Below are 18,140 nucleotides of genomic sequence, written 5' to 3' on the forward strand. Positions count from 1 at the left end.
GTTTTACTTTTTAAGTGATCTTCAAATTACACACACATATCTAGAAGAAGTCTTCTGAGGGAGAGCACTAGAATTTTACAAATTCTTTTCCCTCCTCTATTTACACTCGCGTCTAGGATTTGTAATACCGAGCTTGACTAAACTTGACAAAACGCTTAAATTAAACGTTACACAAAAAATAATAATCCATTCATCTTTAATTGAATTGTTTTGTAGTCAAGTTCGAACACAGGTGATCAAAATAATAATATAATAATCTTGCCGCCTGCGGCGTCGGCGGCCCGGCAGTCTAACAACTAAACTAAACCATTTCGCTTTGAACCTTTTTTTTTTGCTAAAAGTTACGAAATCACAGATAAATGTTACTTTCTTTTTTGTTAATGTTTTTTTCTGCTGCTGCTGTTGCTATCTACACACTGATTCATCGTTAAAAAACGTAAGAACAAAATTGTTGTTGTAAGTGTTGTCGTCAAGATCAAAAATACGTTTCCTGAACGTACAAAAAAAAAAAACAAACCCCTCCTCTAATCCATCTTCGCGTTCAGCGGGAAAACCTGCGTGACCTTGCCGATGCCCTTGGTGGCGCCCTCGCGGAACAGGATTCGCATGCCTGGCCGCACGTACTCCGGGTGGCGCACAAATCGGAACAGCACCGACGCCGTCTGGTTCGTGCCGATGCCACCGGTGATGCCCATGATGCCCTCGATGACGGCCGTTTGCCGGATGCTTCCGATGTGGATCGTCGCCTGGAAGCCCTTGTTGATGTGCGTTGCGTGGAACAGGACGGACACGCGGGCCTGTTTGGGGAACGAACAAAATGGAAAGTTGTTGTTAATGCTTGATTCTCTTCTATTAAAAACTCTTCAAAACATTATTATTATTATTAAACTAACATAGTTTGTATGGATTATTTCTTTCAATTATATTCTTCCTACAGTTACTTCCTTGACCTGATAAAAAGTTAAAATAAAAATAAATAGGGGCAGTGGGGGCAGAATGGACCAGGGGGGCAGAATGGGCCACCCTTGGTTTTGGGCTTTAGAATGGATTTAGACCAATTGTAAGGCAAGGGTCTTATAAAGGACGTCAAATAACTTCACCATACCGAAAACGACGTTTGAATTCATTGTATTTTTCGAATTATGAGCAAAAATGTAAATTTATTGACAAAACTACGCAAATGTTGTTTATTTCGAGGTTTTTAAATAAGCTTTCTGAAAAGTTGGATTGTTTGAAAAAGTTTGCTCAATGCTTATAACGTTACTAGATGCTACTACCAAGGTATACAAACAACAACGGAACCTAAAAATCATTTAGAGACTTGGTGGTGGAAGTGTTAAATTAAAATCCACTTGGGGGCAGAATGGACCACCCTTTTCCTGCCTTATAAAAACAATCAAAAGTTATGAAATTTGGATTAAATGGATTATTTCACTCCTGGTAGCTTCACAAATCACGTTTAATGCAACATTAGTTGATTTTTTAGTTGTTTTGATGATTATTTGTAAAAAAAAGTGTCCTTTTTCAACAAATTAACACTATTTTCATAAAATCTTTGTTTTGGTTAGTGACTATTTTTATTAAAGTGGTCTAAATTCATGGAAACTATGTTAGAAAGGTACCTTAAGTCATTTCTTATCTCCCTTCAACGTTGTATTAGACAAAATGGCTTGTTTTCTAAGGTTACCCATTCTGCCCCACACCCTGGAAAAAAAATCGAAAAAACTTTTTTTTTAAGTGGCTCAAAAACAGTTTTAAGCTAAAAAAAAATCATCAACTAAGTATATAACATTGAAGGGAACATCCCAAAGCATAAGCCTACTACACTGAATTCATAAGTTCTCATGTTTATCTATGGTTTTTGGCGCATTTTACTTAGGCGGGCCATTCTGCCCCCCCTGCCCCTAACAAGCCATAGTCCCAACATTTGAATGCAAAAGTGGCTTCAGTGAAGACTCTCACCCCAAATTTCAGCCAATTTGGTCCATCCCATCTCGAGATATTGTGGCACTCGTAAATCAACTCGGTGTTTAGAGAAAAACGTTCACAAAGTTTGACAATTTGCTTTGCGCATGGCAATTTTTTTTTAACATTTGGTTCAGATTAAAATTTAAGAATTTTTGAGAGATTTCGGAATTTTGTATTTAAGCCCAATTTTTTTCTCGAAATTTTTTGGTTAAGGCTACCAACTCTTGCTGAGCAAAAATCCGTACACTTTGCCGACTTGACTCCATGGTATAATAAAAACTGTCAATGAATTATTTAGATGAATTAAATTTAATAAATTTGAGACATAAACATATAAAATTGTGTCGTTTTTATAGCTTACAAATTTCACAAAATGCTATCAGAGTGCTTATGACTTGCACGTTTAAAAGTATTCATAAAATAAACCGTGATTTGAATCAAATCATTATGTTCTTCAATTTTTTTGTTAAACGTTTAAAAGTTTACGAAATGTCAAGTTTGCTTTTACGAATAATATCGTTCTTAGTGTTTTCACGGTCACTTTTCCAGAGTTTTTTTTTATTGAAAAGGTCCTATAACACGTGAAATACAACAGTTTATAGGACCTTTAAAAAACTATAGATTTGTTAATTCAAATGTTCAAATGTTTTCACAAGTTTTAGAAAGCCTTTGGAAAGGTATAAATATATTTATTAAGGAATTTCTAAAAGAACAATTCTAGAGCTTTTTTTAAAAGAATATGAAAGACAATAGTTCAAAAACTCTAGAATTATTGATAATCAAGTATGAATTTTGGAAACCTAAAAAAACTCTCCCTTTTTAAATCAAACTCACAGAAAAATAAAAATTTCTAGTTAACAAAAGCTTCGACCAAATCAAAAAAGCAATTCAATGATTAAAAAGTTGTTAAAATTCCGTACAAATCCGTATTATGCGTAAAATTCCCTACAAAAATTCCGGTCTGTTAAAAATCCGCGAAGAGGTTCGAAAATCCGTATGGTAAGGAAAAAATCCGTACAGTTGGTAGTCTAAGCATGGTTGACTTCCAATGAACTCCTACTCTGTTATTGACAGACCGTTGAATCCACAGCACAAGTATCACGGGATTAATATGTCTGGGTCAATAGGATAAGGTATTGGCTTTTCGATGCCTCCCGAGCTACGATGCTGTGGGAGGGACATTCATAATAAACCCTTCGGCGAGCCTTCCGAGCAAAGATGCTATGGGAAGGTCTTACTGGTTAGTTAATACACAAAACACTAACAAACAGTTATTTCCATATCTATTAAATGATAATTTTACTCCACTATTAACTCGACAATCCAAAATGTCAGTGTGTCAGTCAACGATTATGTAGAAATGTATTTTTCACCATGGAAATTTAACGCATTATTTCATAAATTAATGCACAATTTAAACGACGCTGTGCCTTCCGATCAACGAAAAAATAGGAAAGCAAAAAAAGATTACAAAACACACAAAAAAACCTATCATTTAAAAAAAAGCTCGAAACACCACAATCCTGCAAGACTTACAAAAGAAACGAAAATGAACACGAAAAAAAAGAACTGCGAGTCCCCTCTTCCAGCGTACTACTCGATTAGAAAATTTCGCAAATGTTTTATTTTTAAACATTGAAGATCGGACCATAAGTTACCGAGATCTCGTCAGTTGAAAATTACAGGCTCAACAGAAAAAAAAAATCATTTTCATCGATTTGAATTCTTCGTAAGGCTGTTTCTCAGAAACTAATTGCCCAATTTTTTAAGTTCCAAAGAGAAGATTGTTGGCAATTTTCTCCGCTGTTGAAACGAGCGGCTGAAGAGTGACGGGCACCAGTTTTCTGAGCTGAACGAAATGAAACTTCCTTCCATTTTCCGTACGCTTAAAAGCTATATTTCCTTAATTAATAACAAATAAAGTTCACAAGATACAATTTACTCACAACTTCGGTGTCTTTTCACAGCTGGAACGGATTCTCGTTCCCAGCTGCGCCCGTGCTCCCGCTTGCTTCAGTTTGTTTTCAACTTCTGATTCTTGCCAAGCGACAGCACGGGCACCTGCACAAAGAAACACAAACAAAGCCGAATGACGTTGAACAGGGGGCTGCTTTGGACGCGCTCCGTCGCAACATCCGCTTTTAAAAAAAAAATGGTGCTTTTCTTTCAAAAAGTATTTTTAAAATGCAAAAAATGTATACCTAAAAGTATCTATAACTTGAAAACGGTACATTTCATAATTAACCCTGTAAACCCTGTTTTCGATTGCAAATTTGATTTTGAATAAAAACATGATATCAAAGAGTATTCCCTTCTCTCAGATTATATGTTTTGTCTAGTTTGTTTTATATTTTCCAAAAAACACGATTTTTCAAAAAATCATATCTTCTAAACCAGATTTTGCACCACCACGCGATCAGCTCGAAAATCAAATTATAATACAAAAATAAAAAAATCAAACAAAAATCAAAATATCAAACAAAAATCAAAAATAATAAAGTTTTATTTATTTTGTGAATTTAACCTTAAGTGACAAAACGTAAAAAAAAACGAATGTTTTTCGCCGAAAAGTCCTAATCATAACCTACAATTTTGCTGGAGACACCATATCGATCAAAAATTTCCTTCTCATGCTACAGAATTTTATACATTACATACTCATTTTGTATGACCAGCCCTAAAAATTGTATAGCAACTTGTATAAGGCTTCTCATATTTTAGAAATCTAACCTAAAAATTTCATGGAACTAATAACAACATATTTTGTATATTCAATCTTTTAAATTAGTTTAACTCTATACAACCCAATCCCGCCTTTAGACGGGCTTCGATTTAAAAAATCGCCAAAAATCAATTTTTCAACAAATTTTTGATCTTTAAAAAGCAGTTTTATGTGACTTTGCCAATGTTTTTAAAAATGTATAGTTTATTTTTTTCACATTGAAAATCGGATCAATAGTTTCCGAGACATCGTCACTTGAAAATTACAGGCTTGTTAGGTGTTAGTAAAGAAAAAGAAGAAAACATCATTTTCATCGATTCGATTTTTTTGTGAGGCTCAGAAAACACGCTTCCAAAATAATGATTTTTAAATATTTCGATAAGATTTGTGTGTGTTTGAAACATTTGATTACAAGCATTAAGGGGACAAAATTACATCTTTGGTCATAGAGAAAGTACCGTCAACTGGGGTGAATTGGGGCACATGGGGCGAATTGGGACAGCAGTTTTAACCATGTTAGAGCACAATATTTTGATTTTTCTGGTTGGTTTCGGATAGAACAGACTCAGACCAACAAAATATGTACATCCATTTTCAAATTTAAAACCTTTAAGTGCTCTAAACACTGCTGTCCCTATTCAGACTGTAGTCCCGATTCACCCCAGATGACGGTACCCAAAGTTTCAGTCAAATTAAAAATGCAAGAAGTACCCGTTGCTTTAATTCTTAGAAGTCAATTGCTTATAAAGCACAACTGGCTTCTTGGGGCAGACGGAATTAAATATATTTAAAAAAAACTCAAAGCTAAAAATAATTTGAATTGTTTACGGGGACTAGATCCGAGAGAATGGTAAAATCAACAGTTTTTGCCTTCCTCACCTCAATGAGGAAAGGCTATAAAATCACTCGAAAAAAGAAATTATTTATTTGACCCACCTTCACGTATACCTGTCGACTCAGAATCAAATTTTGATCAAATGTCTGTGCGTGTGTATGTCTGTAAGTCCGTGCACCGAAAAATATGCACACGATTATCTCCGGACTGGCTGAACCCATTTGGACCGTTTTGGTCTCATTCGATCCGTCTTGGGGTCTCACAAGACCCTAGTTAATTGTGGTTTGGTTGAGCGTTTTAGCAGAATGCATTACTATGAATACAAAGAGACGAGTTGTTCCTTTTAATTCCGCTATATATTTTTAATATCTTGACAGAGATGAAGTCTGCAAGTACCTAGTAGACGAAATACGTATCTGTCAAGATATTAAAAATATATAGCGGAATTAAAAGGAACAACTCGTCTCTTTGTATTCATAACCCTAGTTAATGTTATGAAGTTTAGAAAAGTACTTCTGAAGTTATGCTGAAAAACGAGTTTAGCTAAACTTCGGAAGATTAAAAAAAGAGTGGTTTTTGCCAAAACCCCCGTTATGCTATATATTGTTAGAAATGTATTTGAAAGACCTTTCCAACGCGTTCGAAAGAGTGATGATATAACAACTCCATCAAAAGTTATGAGCACTTAAGTGTTATTTATATACTTTTTTGAGGCCGGATCTCAAATATTTTGATGAAAAATTTGTCCGGATCTATCATGCGACCCATCGTTGGATAGGATTTGACAACCTTATCAAAAGTTATAAGAACTTTAGTGTTTTGTATACACTTTTTTATAGGCCGGATCTCAAATATTTTGATAAAATTAAGTTTTATTTATACACTTTTTTGAGGCTGTGTAGTGTATTCACTTTATGAATGTGAGGAAGGCACCAACTACCAAAAGGTGGATTAAGTAACGTTTTTTTTAAACAATTCAAACTCACCTGGAAGAAGTACGACCCGTACGCATTCTCATCCTCCTCGTAATCGGGCAAAATCACCATTCCGGTGCGAAGCGGTGGCAAGCTGTTTTCCGTGTAAAACGACAGCGACGCACTCTGGCCAGCTCGGACGACCCGGCAGGCCGCCTTGTTGCGATGGATCGACTGCACCGTCACCGGGTGGAACGTCCCGTCGGCCATGGGCCCAATCCGCAGCTGGACGTTTTCGGTGATGACTCCCTTGCAGAGCAGCCCACCGACGACGAGACCCACTTCGGCGACCTTGAAGATTTCGTCAATCTGGAACTCGGTCGGTTCCTGCTCGAGGCGCTCCTTCTCGGAGTTGCTGATGCCGGGCGAGAGGACGTACAGGTATTTCGTGAGCAGGTCTAGCCCGTCGCCGGTGACGTTGGACACGCAAAAGATCGGTACGATCTGCTCTTGGCTTTGGTGCGCGTTGGCGTTCAGCACGTCGTCCTCGTTGCTGATCAGATATGGCACTTTGCGGTAACCGACCGCGGTGAGGAGGGTCTTCAGCTCGTACAGAACGTCGTCCGGTGGCACGAGGTCCACCTTGGTGACGACGACGGAGAAGGACAGGTCGAGCGCGCCGGCGATTGCGAGATGTTCCTTGGTCATGTTGCTGATTTGGGAACCGGCGCCGACCACGATGAGGGCGTGATGTGGCGCGTACCCGGAGAGGGCTTGTACTGTCGTTTTGAGGTACCGCCGGTGGCCGGCCAGGTCCATAAATGTGACTAGTTTTGTCGAGAGATCGCTGATTTCCTCGGCAGTCATCATTTCATTGTACTTGTAGTTGATTACGTTGCCCTGCTGATCGAAGCCGAGCGTCTCGTGCGAGATACAGGAAGTTCGACCGGTTTGAATTTCGTGCATGTGACGGAACATGTTGAGCCGGGCTCGACCGCGGCCATTGTCGTACTCGCCCTGCGTCAGCACACCCAGCAGCGTAGACTTGCCAGCATCGGCCCCACCAAGAACCGCCACGCGCACTTCAATGTTGTGCTGATCGTCGGGAATCTTCCGAACGAGAACTTCCACCACAGACCGCCCTGCCGCAAGCATCTTCCGCCGCAGAACCGACGTCGACGCGTCCAGCTTGCGCGCCATCTGGTTCAAACACGTCAACGAGCAGTTCATGTCCGCTTCGCTGAGTCCGTGCAGCTGACCCGAGTCGGACACGCCAATCTCGTAAATGGCCTCGCCGTTTCCCTCCCGCAGGCGCCACTTCATTTGCGTGACCAGATGTTCGAACCGCTGCTTCGACGGATTGATCAACTTGAGCTTGTACTCGATGTTGCCGAGCTGCGGCTCCGGCGGCAGAATGTCCAGATCAAAGTCGATCGTCGGCGAGTACTGCTGCAAATACTGCTGGTGGCGGTGATGGTTCAAGGTCGTCGTCGGAATCGGCTGCTGCTTGGCGGCCGACGAATTGCCGTTATTCTTCTGCATGATCTCGTCGTACGACAGGAACATGTCGTCGTCGTCATCTTCCCCGTTGTTGTTGTTGCTATTCTTGCCACCTGGGCTGTGTCCACCGCCATCCGACGAGGACGAGGCCGTCGGATCAAACAGGTCGAAGAAGGAGCTCATTTCTGAAAAAGACACAAACAAAACGATGCTTGTTAAATCAATCCTAGTAGGCGAGCCCCTCTCCCTGCTAGAATCCGGTTTCACCACGTTGCACGCAGCAGAACCGCGAAAGAGTCATTGTACTTTCCGATTGCATCGCTGGTTGCCACAATAGCAGCGTCAGACATTTAACCGTTCAATTTCATCACCTTTTTTTCAAGTGTAATTTTGATCAAATGAATCACAAAATAGAAAGAAAAAAACAACACTTTTGCACCCACTACCGAAAGATAACGCACATTTTCAGTTGGCGCGATAAAAAGCACAACACTTGTGGCGGCAAGTTGGTGTGTATAAACGTGAATTGCACCACCAACTTTGCTCAAAGTGGAAGGAACCTGCCGCAGCGAATCGCGTAATTGCATGTGTTTAAAACAAGTTTCATTTGAACAAAAGAGTAGATTGTAAGAACATTCTCAACTTGGAAAGGGAGCAATTTTGAAAGTAACTATTGCCTATTTCAAGCTTATTTTGTTTAGTTATGAATTCATTGTAAATAAGACTAAGCAAAATAACAAGTTTAATTTTAGTTGGGATACATTGATATTGAAACGATCTTTCTAAAAAATCTGCTCTCATCCTGATTCCAAAGCTATAATGAATTTTCCCGTTTTCATTTCAATTCCAATTCTGAATAAAGGCCAATACGAACCTCCCAAGAAAAGGGGAAGAAATGGCTTTACGAACAGCAGAACAAAGAAGAGGGAACGATTTCTTGGAGCTTTTCTTCATCCTCTTTGGTTTGCTTTTGCTGCCGCTTGAAGCGAAAGCAAGCCAGAGAGGGTGAAGAAAAGCTCCAAGGAATCGTTCCCTCTCCTTTGTTCTGTTGTTCGTAAAGCCATTTCTTGGGAGGTGCGTATTGGCTCTAACAACAGAGCAGAATGCCAGCAAATAAGTGTGGGCGGAGTCTAGCTAAAGGAGGCGTGGCCACCGTCACTCAATAAAAGAAGCTGTCAGTGGCGCTTGTTGCATCATTCTTGAGCCGTCTATCGAACAAGCAACATATTCGGTAGTTTCAATGAAGAAATATTTATTCTTCAAATGTTTGTTTTCTGCGGTTGAACACTCCATAAAATTAGCATGTTCGAAGAAATCGTTTTGCTTTTCCTTACATTATACAATTCAGTTTAAAGTACGGTATGCAGATCGGAAAAACGCAGTCAAGATAAGTTGCGCATTCTTTTCGTGCTCCAAATTGAAAAAAAATCCGATAAACAATAATTTTGATGTTTAAAAAAATCTAAAACTCTAACATTCTAAAATTCTGAGGTTTAAAAATTCTGGAATTAAATTTTAAAATTTACAAAATTCTTTGATTCTCAAATTATAACATACGAAAATTTTTAGATTTTTAAAAATATGAAATTCTTAAATTTTTAAATTTTAGATTGTTTAAATTCCTAATTTTTTTAAATCTTATATTCTAAAATCCAGAATTCTAAAATTCTAAAATTCTAAAAATTTAAATTTGTTGAATTTTAAAATTCTCGAATTCTTAAATTCATAAATATTCCGGTACTCATTTAATTTCGAAATTTTTGATTGTCAAATTCTAAAATGCCACCTGAAATTCAGACAGTTTTGGTGTCTATTAGGCCAAAAAAATATTCCTTGATTTTTTAATTTTATTTTTTTTATTCAATTGTTTTTTTATTTAAAATTATAATTAAAAAATCAATTGTAGCAACATAAACTATTAAAATATAGATGTTCTGAACTTTCCAATTCCAAAGCTTCTGAATTTTGAATTTTTTGGGTCTTTGAATTTTTGAAATTTTACATTTTTTGAATAAAGATTTTTTTTTATTTTGGAATTTTAAAATTTTAGATTTTTAATTTTCTTCTATGACCGTTGCAAATATTTTTTTTAAATTTTGTCGCCAACCAATTGCTTGGCTTTCCCTCTAGTTTAATTCATTTCGAGCAACAAACAAAATCCGGCCTTTTAATATTAAGATTCTGCATTTTGAGATTCGGATTTATACGAAATATATTCAAAATTATTGATACGTTTGTAATTTTCTGTCGCATTCTATTGAGAGAATCCAAATTATTAGTTTTATTTATAAAAAAAAATTAAATTCAAGATGGCGGCAAAAATGAAGGCGATGAAATATTAAGAAAATGCATTTTGCAACGATTCAAATTGGACTTAAAAGGGGTCGCAGAACTCGAATTTTATGTTGAAAGCAAGAATTTTTTAAAAATATGGTCGATTATCCGAAGTTTATTACACGAAAGAATTGTTTTTTTAGTGGATTACCCGCCAATAAATAAAATTTTAAATTTCCGGCATAAACTCTATGGAATAGTCTTAAACAACCATTCGCACCCACATTTATATATGAGGGTAGCAAAAATAAGGTGGTACTCATAGCATTAGCATTTTGACCCAAATTTAAAATTTTATGTGTTGGCAGGGAATTCACTACAATTTAATTCTGTAAATTAGAGCGTGTTTAGGGAGCTCAAATCTATCATACCTTGACAAAACGGAAGCGTTTACTAACATCAACTTTAGAAATGTCTAGTTGTGTAAAAGAGTCTGTTAAAAAAAAAAGATTTAGCCAAATAAGGTCTAGGATACGCCTTATGAAAGTATTACGACCACGAAAGAAAAAAACTATTATTAAATCTTCTTGACATTGAGAAATTTATATTGTTTTAAACAGTTTTACTTAACTCATTTGATTGTGGAAGAATCAATTAAATTTCCTTGCGCTTTATTTTTACGATTTCCCTTCGGTTTTCAAAGACGGTTACGATCCTCTGCACCATTATAAACACTACAAACCAATCTGCACGGCAGAGAAGTATTTGTGTGTTTACATCGCGGTCGCGCCTCAGATGTTGTTGATGCAATCGCCTTCTTTTCTTCTACATTGGATTCGTTCGCGATTTTTTTTTTTCGCGATATTTATAAACAATCTCTTCTTGTTCTTGAACTTTTGTGTGTTGAGCGTCGATTTGCACTTTTGATATTTTTATGCCATTTATGGTTGTCGATGTAATATATTTTCGCGTAATTTTTCCTCCTTTTCAGGAAGATATTTTTAGCATTTTTATTTTACGACTTTTTCTGGGGGAGGTAAACAACCGCTCCGACGTCTGTTTTCAACGAAATGACGAATATTGTGGATGCTGGGGCACTGCCTTGAGGAGGCACAAGAGGAGAAAGAGTACACCGAACAAACCTTTCAAATGACCTTGCGCCACAGAGGGAAGGTTTTTCGTAGCATGAATATTTCGAGCAAGCAGGCAATTGTGTTGCCAGGCTCAAAACCAGCTGATGGCCTTGGATTTTCACAGGTGTGACACGTTGGCAGAACAACACACTTCACTTCTCTTTAGAATCTACTTAAAGTATACTAAACTTATTAATACTAAAAACCCACCTCGCCAGTTATCGCGCTTTTTTCGGGGGCCCAAAAGCACACGTGAGCCACACTTTCCAACAAAGAAACGAAACAGAAAAGAGTCCGCGGGCTAAGCCACGACGACTTGAAGAAGCCCTACTTTGCCTCTTTCCCCCCCACGTACACACGAGACCAGCAAATCGTGCGAGTTGTGAGTTGTTGATGTTGTGGCGGCAAGCACTCTCGCGGTACTAAACAAAATACGCCCCACCAAGCGCCCCAACAAACAGTGAGTGGAAGGCAAAAAAGTTCGGATTGTGTTGTGAGTGTGTGAAGCAAAAGTAAACCGATTCAGCTGTTCTGTTTTGTTCGATTTTGGTTTCGGTGGTTGTGGTTGTGAGGTGGCTTCAAAAAAGAGAAAAAAAAAATACAATGAATTTGAAAAACATGGTCGATTATTGAATCTCGCGCGCGCTTTTTAATGACCTTTGGCAAAGAAGCTTGATGAAATGCCTTTAACGAAAATGCAATCATTGTTTGCCTGAAAACCTGCATAACGACCCTGATGGGTGGATTATTTGTTGGAAAGTATGATCTAGTTTAGCTCCTCCAGAAATCACGTCAAAGAAACTTCTCGGCGGGAAAATTGAACAAAGTAGGTCTGGCCGCTACGGGCGAGACACTGAGAAAAAGGTATGCTATAATTTTTGAGGATGATTCGTTTAATTCAATCCAAGCTAGCGAAGAAAATCAGCAAATTTTTATGTAAACCGATTTTCATGTACAGTACATTCCGGACTCGATTATCCGAAAGCTTTAGAAAAATTTCACTTCAGATAAAGGATTCGTCGGATAATCGAACAACAACAACACAAAACCAATGTTTAATAACGCATAAAGTTTTTTTTCGTCAGTGCTAAGATATTCGCTACGCTTTGCTAGGGGACGGTGATTTTAGCGGATTGCAGACTGGATTTCGCCATGTTATGTGATGATTGTCTAAGCCCGAGTTGCCTAGGAATTGATAATTGGGTCCTAAAATGAAGCTTAGATTGCTGATATTATTGTATACAGCGATAAAGCTTATTTTTCTGAGTACAATGACCCTTTGTACGGCCGCAAAGAGTTTAAAATTGATTTTTAAATCAATTTTGAAAAATTACCCTCGCGGTCCTTCTTGACAGAAAAGCTCCTACTTGACAGCTCGTTCCAAGGGGACCATAGTTGATCCATCGAAAAAAATGTTGTCTTGTCAAAAAAATTTTTGCGTTAAAATGAAAAAAAGTGATCAGAAATGGTTTTTAATCGTGTTTTTTACCGTTTTACATAAAAATTGACAAAGGGCTTTAGTACCCAATTGGGAATAGAACCAATTCCACCTGAACCAGATTCTCACTACCATGACAGCCGTCCATTGCCGGCCGCTCCCATCTGCACCGTGAACCAGGGGCAAGAAAAGGATTTGGAAGACAGGAAGTGTTGATGCCCCACTTTTTCAAGGGTTGTTCCATTCTCCATTTTTTTTAGCTTTGAAAAAAATATGATTGCAAAACAACTGATCAGGTGTAAAATCTGGAGCAACATTTGAAAAGGGCGGTACGACATTGCTCTTACGGCCTTTCGTCCCATTTAAACGCGTGTAATGAAAGGCCGTAAGAGCAATGTCGTACCGCCCCTTTCAAATGTTGCTCTTGAAATGCATTTTAAAACACTTTTTGCATTCAAATGTTAATGCGATGTCAAGTACGATGTCTTGTAATTTCAATTGGGTCCTATAATTAAGCTTCAATTTGTGATATTATTGTTCACAACGATAAAGCTTATTTTTCAGAATACAATGACCATTTCGACGGTAACATTTCAAAAGGCATCATGTACATTTTGACACTTTCTGGGTTATTGCATATTCTAAAAGTACTCCTAATAAGCTACCTCTCCACCAAAAATGAGCAAAAGTTACTTCAGTAAAGTCTGTTTAATCATGATTTTAAATAAAGTAACATAAACAAAATCTCTGCCATCAGCAGTCCCTGTTTATATAGCCCTGTCAACCTGTCAAACAAAAGACTACATAAACCTCGTGACGAAAAAAAAAGCATCATGAACAAAGCGCCATGTACATTCGGCGAAGAAAAACGAATCAAAACAAAGTGCCCCCCTCAATGACAGCAGGGTGATATCGACGTTGGTGATTTCAAAAGGAGTTATGTTTGTTTTACTCAAATAAAATTACGGAAATGATGTTTTATTGAATTTGGATGATCAAGTATCAATAAAAGCAACGTTTTTTATCGTTTTTTATTATTAGAACATCTTATTTTGCTTTTATATTAAAATGGGAATTGAAAATGGATGCTCAACATTCAAATGCGGTTTTCTCAAACCGCATGGTTTGTACATGATGCTTTTTGAAATGTTGGCGTCGATTTGTACGACCACAAAGGATTTAAAATGCATTTTAAATCAATTTTTGAAAAACCGCGACCTTTCTCACGTCCTACTTGATATACTCAACCCCCGGTGGTAGGTCACTTTTTCGTTTGACACTTTTTTAGTTTGTACTCTGTTGGTTGGTCAAAGTCAAACTAAAAAATGACGAACTGTCACTTTTCACGAACACTATCAAAACAAACGTTTGGTAGTGTATGTGAACTCCATGTAAAAAGGGTGTCAAACTAAAAAGTGACCCCGTTCGTTTAACAACAGTTGGTGTCAAACCATCGGGGTTTGAGTGTATCTCGTTCCAAGGGGACCATAGTTGATTCATCGAAAAAATGTTGTCTTGTCAATTTTTTTTTTGCAAATGAAAAAAAAGTGATCAAATATGGTTTTTAATCGGGTTTTTACCGTTGTACATAAAAATTGACATAAGGCTTTAGAACCCTATTGTAACTTCGCGGCTTTTCTTGACAGAAAGAGTCTTGCTTGACAGCTCTTTCCAAGGGGTGCATAGTTGATTCTTGCTAAGATGTTGTCTTTTCAAATTTAATTTCAATGCATTAAAAAAACAGATTTTAAACGCTTTTATCTTCCATCCGATAAATTTAAATGGCACGATTTCTGCACCATTTAATTCTAAATAAATTCAGCAGTTTTCTATTAATCTATCTATTAAACATTGCCAAAATAGTCAATTACCTATAATGCATAAAATTGACTTTCGAAAAAGCGCTTATCCAACACGGATGTGAACTTCAAGTAAATAGAATGCATATATTTTTTTTTTTTAAACCTATAATTGAAACAGTCAAAATTTATAATTTAGGAATTCCATTACAGTCCAGACTCGATTATTCGAAGGTTTAAAAAAAATCACTTCGGATAATCGAACCACGATATGAACCATAAACTACTTTAAAATGATTTAGAATTTTTAAATACAAATGGCGGTGATAACATATTGAAAAATTGTAATTTTCAATTTAAAAAGCAATCAAATAATACTCAAATTTGACTAAATTGGGTCGCAGAACTCGAGTTTGATGTCAAAAGTAAGAAAAAAAAATTTGGTACTAATTCGATAATCCGAAGTCCCATACAAACCTTCGGATAATCGAGGCATCGGATAATCGAGTCTGGACTGTACCAATATCTAAGTATCGCCATATAAAAGTTCTAAACCGAACAATAGAGAAAAAAAAAATATATAGTGCTAAAACAGAACAACGACTCTAAGCGACGCTTTTCATCCAATTTAGGTCCTCCGATGGTTTGAACAACTGATCAAACACGGTGAAAAAATCCCAAGTTCCAACTCATTACCGAAATGAGTGGCTCTAAATTCGCGTTTTTTTGTTTTTTTCCAGGACAGAAAACTTTTTATCAGTTTTCGCTTAATTTAATTCCTTTGAAAATATGCTTTATAATTAATTTCAGTTGACTTTTTGTGGCAATAATCAGCAAGATAAGGTTGATTTAAAATATAAACTGATAAAATTTTATTTATTTTTGTATAAGAAATTGGGTGACTCAATCATGTCGATTTAATTTCTCATGTATTGGTAAGATAGTTAATAAATTTATGAACATGCAATCGCGTGAAATTATTGCACAATGTCGAGAAACTATTTCCCTTTTCATGTTGATTTTTATGTTTTGAACTTCCTCTTTCTTTCGACGCTGACATCGCCTACTACTTGTTTTTGTTTACTGCCATTAGTTTTCTTATTTGCTCAAGTTTATTCTTGAACTTTAAATCTTTTATTAGTGCGAAGTTTACTACAGTCGGTTTTTTTCACTCACACATCATCATCATAGTTTTGCGAGTGTGTTGGTGGACCGAAAGGGGAGCAACAAACTGCACGTAAAAATAACGGGGCCCCAGCCAAAATGGCTAAAAATAATAAGAAAACTTTCCGCGAAAAGCGAAATTGTTTGTTGATAAACACGGCAGAAGAAAAATCGATAAGCTTTTTATTTTGGGAGCGAAAATTGACGTCAATTCGTTGACTTTTGAAGAAAAAACCTGCCTCTGCCTACTAGATTAGAGTTTATCTAAAGCAATCAACTTTTTTTCATCACAATTTTTCACTTTTTCCACCTGCACTAACCTGCTCGGATCGTCGTCACTTTTTCGCTGGAAATTTTTTTCACCGCCCGGGGGAAGCGTAAATATTATGAAATCCGGCAGAACAGCACTTTTGTTGGGAAATTTTCCCTCATTCGGACGCGAAAATAATTTTCACTGCCGTTGCGCGGACTTTTCCTCCCAGGGAGTAGACGACCTGTCAAACTCCATACAGTGAGAGCCTACCTCTCACCTTTTGGTACTTTGACATGTTTTGGTACTTTGACAATTTGAAATGTCACCGTTGGTACCAATGAATTACCCTTTTATCGCACAACTTGTCTTTCATTCGGGTAAAATGTCAATTTTCAATCGTACCTATTTATGGAAATTGAAATAGAAAGTGATTGGAATTAATTTATTAATCATTTTGTTCAATGAAACAAACTTTAGTAACATTTTTTAATATGCTTATGGTATTATTATTTACTGGGCTGCCGGTCTGCAGGCTTTGCTATGTTTGATAAGCCCACTGCAGCACCAAGTACACCGACCTCCCGCTCCAGTACACCACCGGAAGCCGCGCTGACTGAGCACGGCCAAGAGTAGGCTGTTCCGGGTCCCGGATTGATGCTAACAGATCGAGGAGGAACAGGTTGAGTTGATGCAGCTGTTCAACAACGTTTACATCCAGATAAAAGCAGTACGCCTGTTCCGGTTGACGAGATCTAGTTAGAGATCGAGGCGTTTACCCTGGTGTCCTTTCCGGTATGGTCCTTTAAACGATCGTGCAAATTGAGGCCGAGTGGGAGGAGGTCCAGCGGATAAATTAGTGAAACTGCAAGGTGGCGGAAGTGAGCAAGAAACGACTGGCAGAAGAATGCCATCAGAAAAACGTTCATTCTGGAACGGTTGTTAGCGAAGGAGGCAAGGGTCACGGAAAGGAATTGATCGCGGCCCGCGTCCAAGCGGAGAAAGAACAGGGCAACATTTATTTTGATATACAAATTTTGTTCTTCTTCCGGGCCTTGCTGGTGCTGGTCGGTTTGCCATATTCTGGACACTGAAAGATTCGGCCAAATTCGGCAGCACGTCGATTCCATAGGGGTTTGGGCTTGAACTTGGGTTACTTTAGTTGCCGGCATCTGAAGAAGCGATAGTGGCCATCTCCAACCGTGGCGGAACATGGTGGCGGTGGGCCATGGAAGTTTGAACAGTACACGACGGGGCAGCAAACAGGAAATTCCAGCTTGGAAGCGACGTCCCGGTGGAGCTTGCCTTTTTGCCTACTATATCTGTGGGAGGAAACCAAAGTTTTATTGATATTATCATCATTAAATTATTTTCCTTCTAAACTTGTTACACTCACTCGAAACTGAAGCACGAATGATAATAATCGAACTAATTTTAAGACTGTTTCGCTCGCAGTTTTTTTCTGCTAGCATGTTTTGTGTGATGTTTACAAACAGTCTCCGCCATATTGCGAATGATGTGCGGTAGGCTGAAATCACCATCTGTCATCCCCCTGTTTCCTCCCGTTTTGTTGCCCTCTTTGTGCGAAAATAAACCGACGGACGACGACGGAAGAGGCGCGCGCCCGCTTTGTTTCCTTCTCTTTTGTGATCAAGGTGCATCGGGTAGGAATGGTAGGATAGATTTTTCCGAAAATGCAGATAACATTAACAACATTAACAAATTATTAGCAAAACTTGCTTTTAGCTTGAAAAGTTTTTTTTTTTCTGAAAATTTTTCAAAAAAAAATATTTGATGTTCTACATTTATTTTCTCATTGATTCAATCATACCTTTTATATTCAGAAAACTTTGTTGAAAAGTCAACGATTTTGACGTTTTTGCTTCGCGTTGTTCGAAGAGTGTTGCAAAAATGCGCAAACGTGTCACAAACGCTGCAAGAGCGCGTAGTGTACATAGATGGAAAAAATCCATGGTAAATGTCACAATAAGATAAAATTAATGTTAAATATTTAAGAATATTAAATAGAGCACCGGATTCGAATGGTAGAAATGATAGTTTGCCCATAAGGAATACACCTCGGAATACACTGTAGAAAAAAACCAAAAACTGCTCGAATGGAAGTAAAAAAAAAAACCCAAAA

General features: G+C 37.7%; 1 protein-coding gene across 2 annotated transcripts; it reads right to left on the minus strand.

The window, feature by feature from the left end:
* Positions 1 to 25: 25 nt before the first annotated feature.
* LOC120420771 (GTP-binding protein 2) lies at positions 26 to 16,241 on the minus strand. Of its 2 annotated transcripts, none has more exons than XM_039583881.2 (3): positions 11,557 to 11,772; positions 6,512 to 8,124; positions 26 to 797 (listed from the first exon to the last, which is right to left on the minus strand). In XM_039583881.2, the coding sequence occupies exons 2-3, from the start codon at positions 8,120 to 8,122 to the stop codon at positions 525 to 527; spliced, it is 1,884 nt and encodes a 627-aa protein (XP_039439815.1). In that variant the 5' UTR covers positions 8,123 to 8,124; positions 11,557 to 11,772; the 3' UTR covers positions 26 to 524. The 2 variants fall into 2 exon arrangements, with proteins under 2 accessions (XP_039439815.1, XP_039439814.1); XM_039583880.2 differs by lacking the exon at positions 11,557 to 11,772 and adding an exon at positions 16,068 to 16,241 and having other exon boundaries at positions 27 to 797.
* Positions 16,242 to 18,140: the final 1,899 nt, after the last annotated feature.

The sequence above is a fragment of the Culex pipiens genome, chromosome 1, assembly GCF_016801865.2.
Source record: "Culex pipiens pallens isolate TS chromosome 1, TS_CPP_V2, whole genome shotgun sequence".
Lineage (NCBI taxonomy): Eukaryota > Metazoa > Arthropoda > Insecta > Diptera > Culicidae > Culex > Culex pipiens.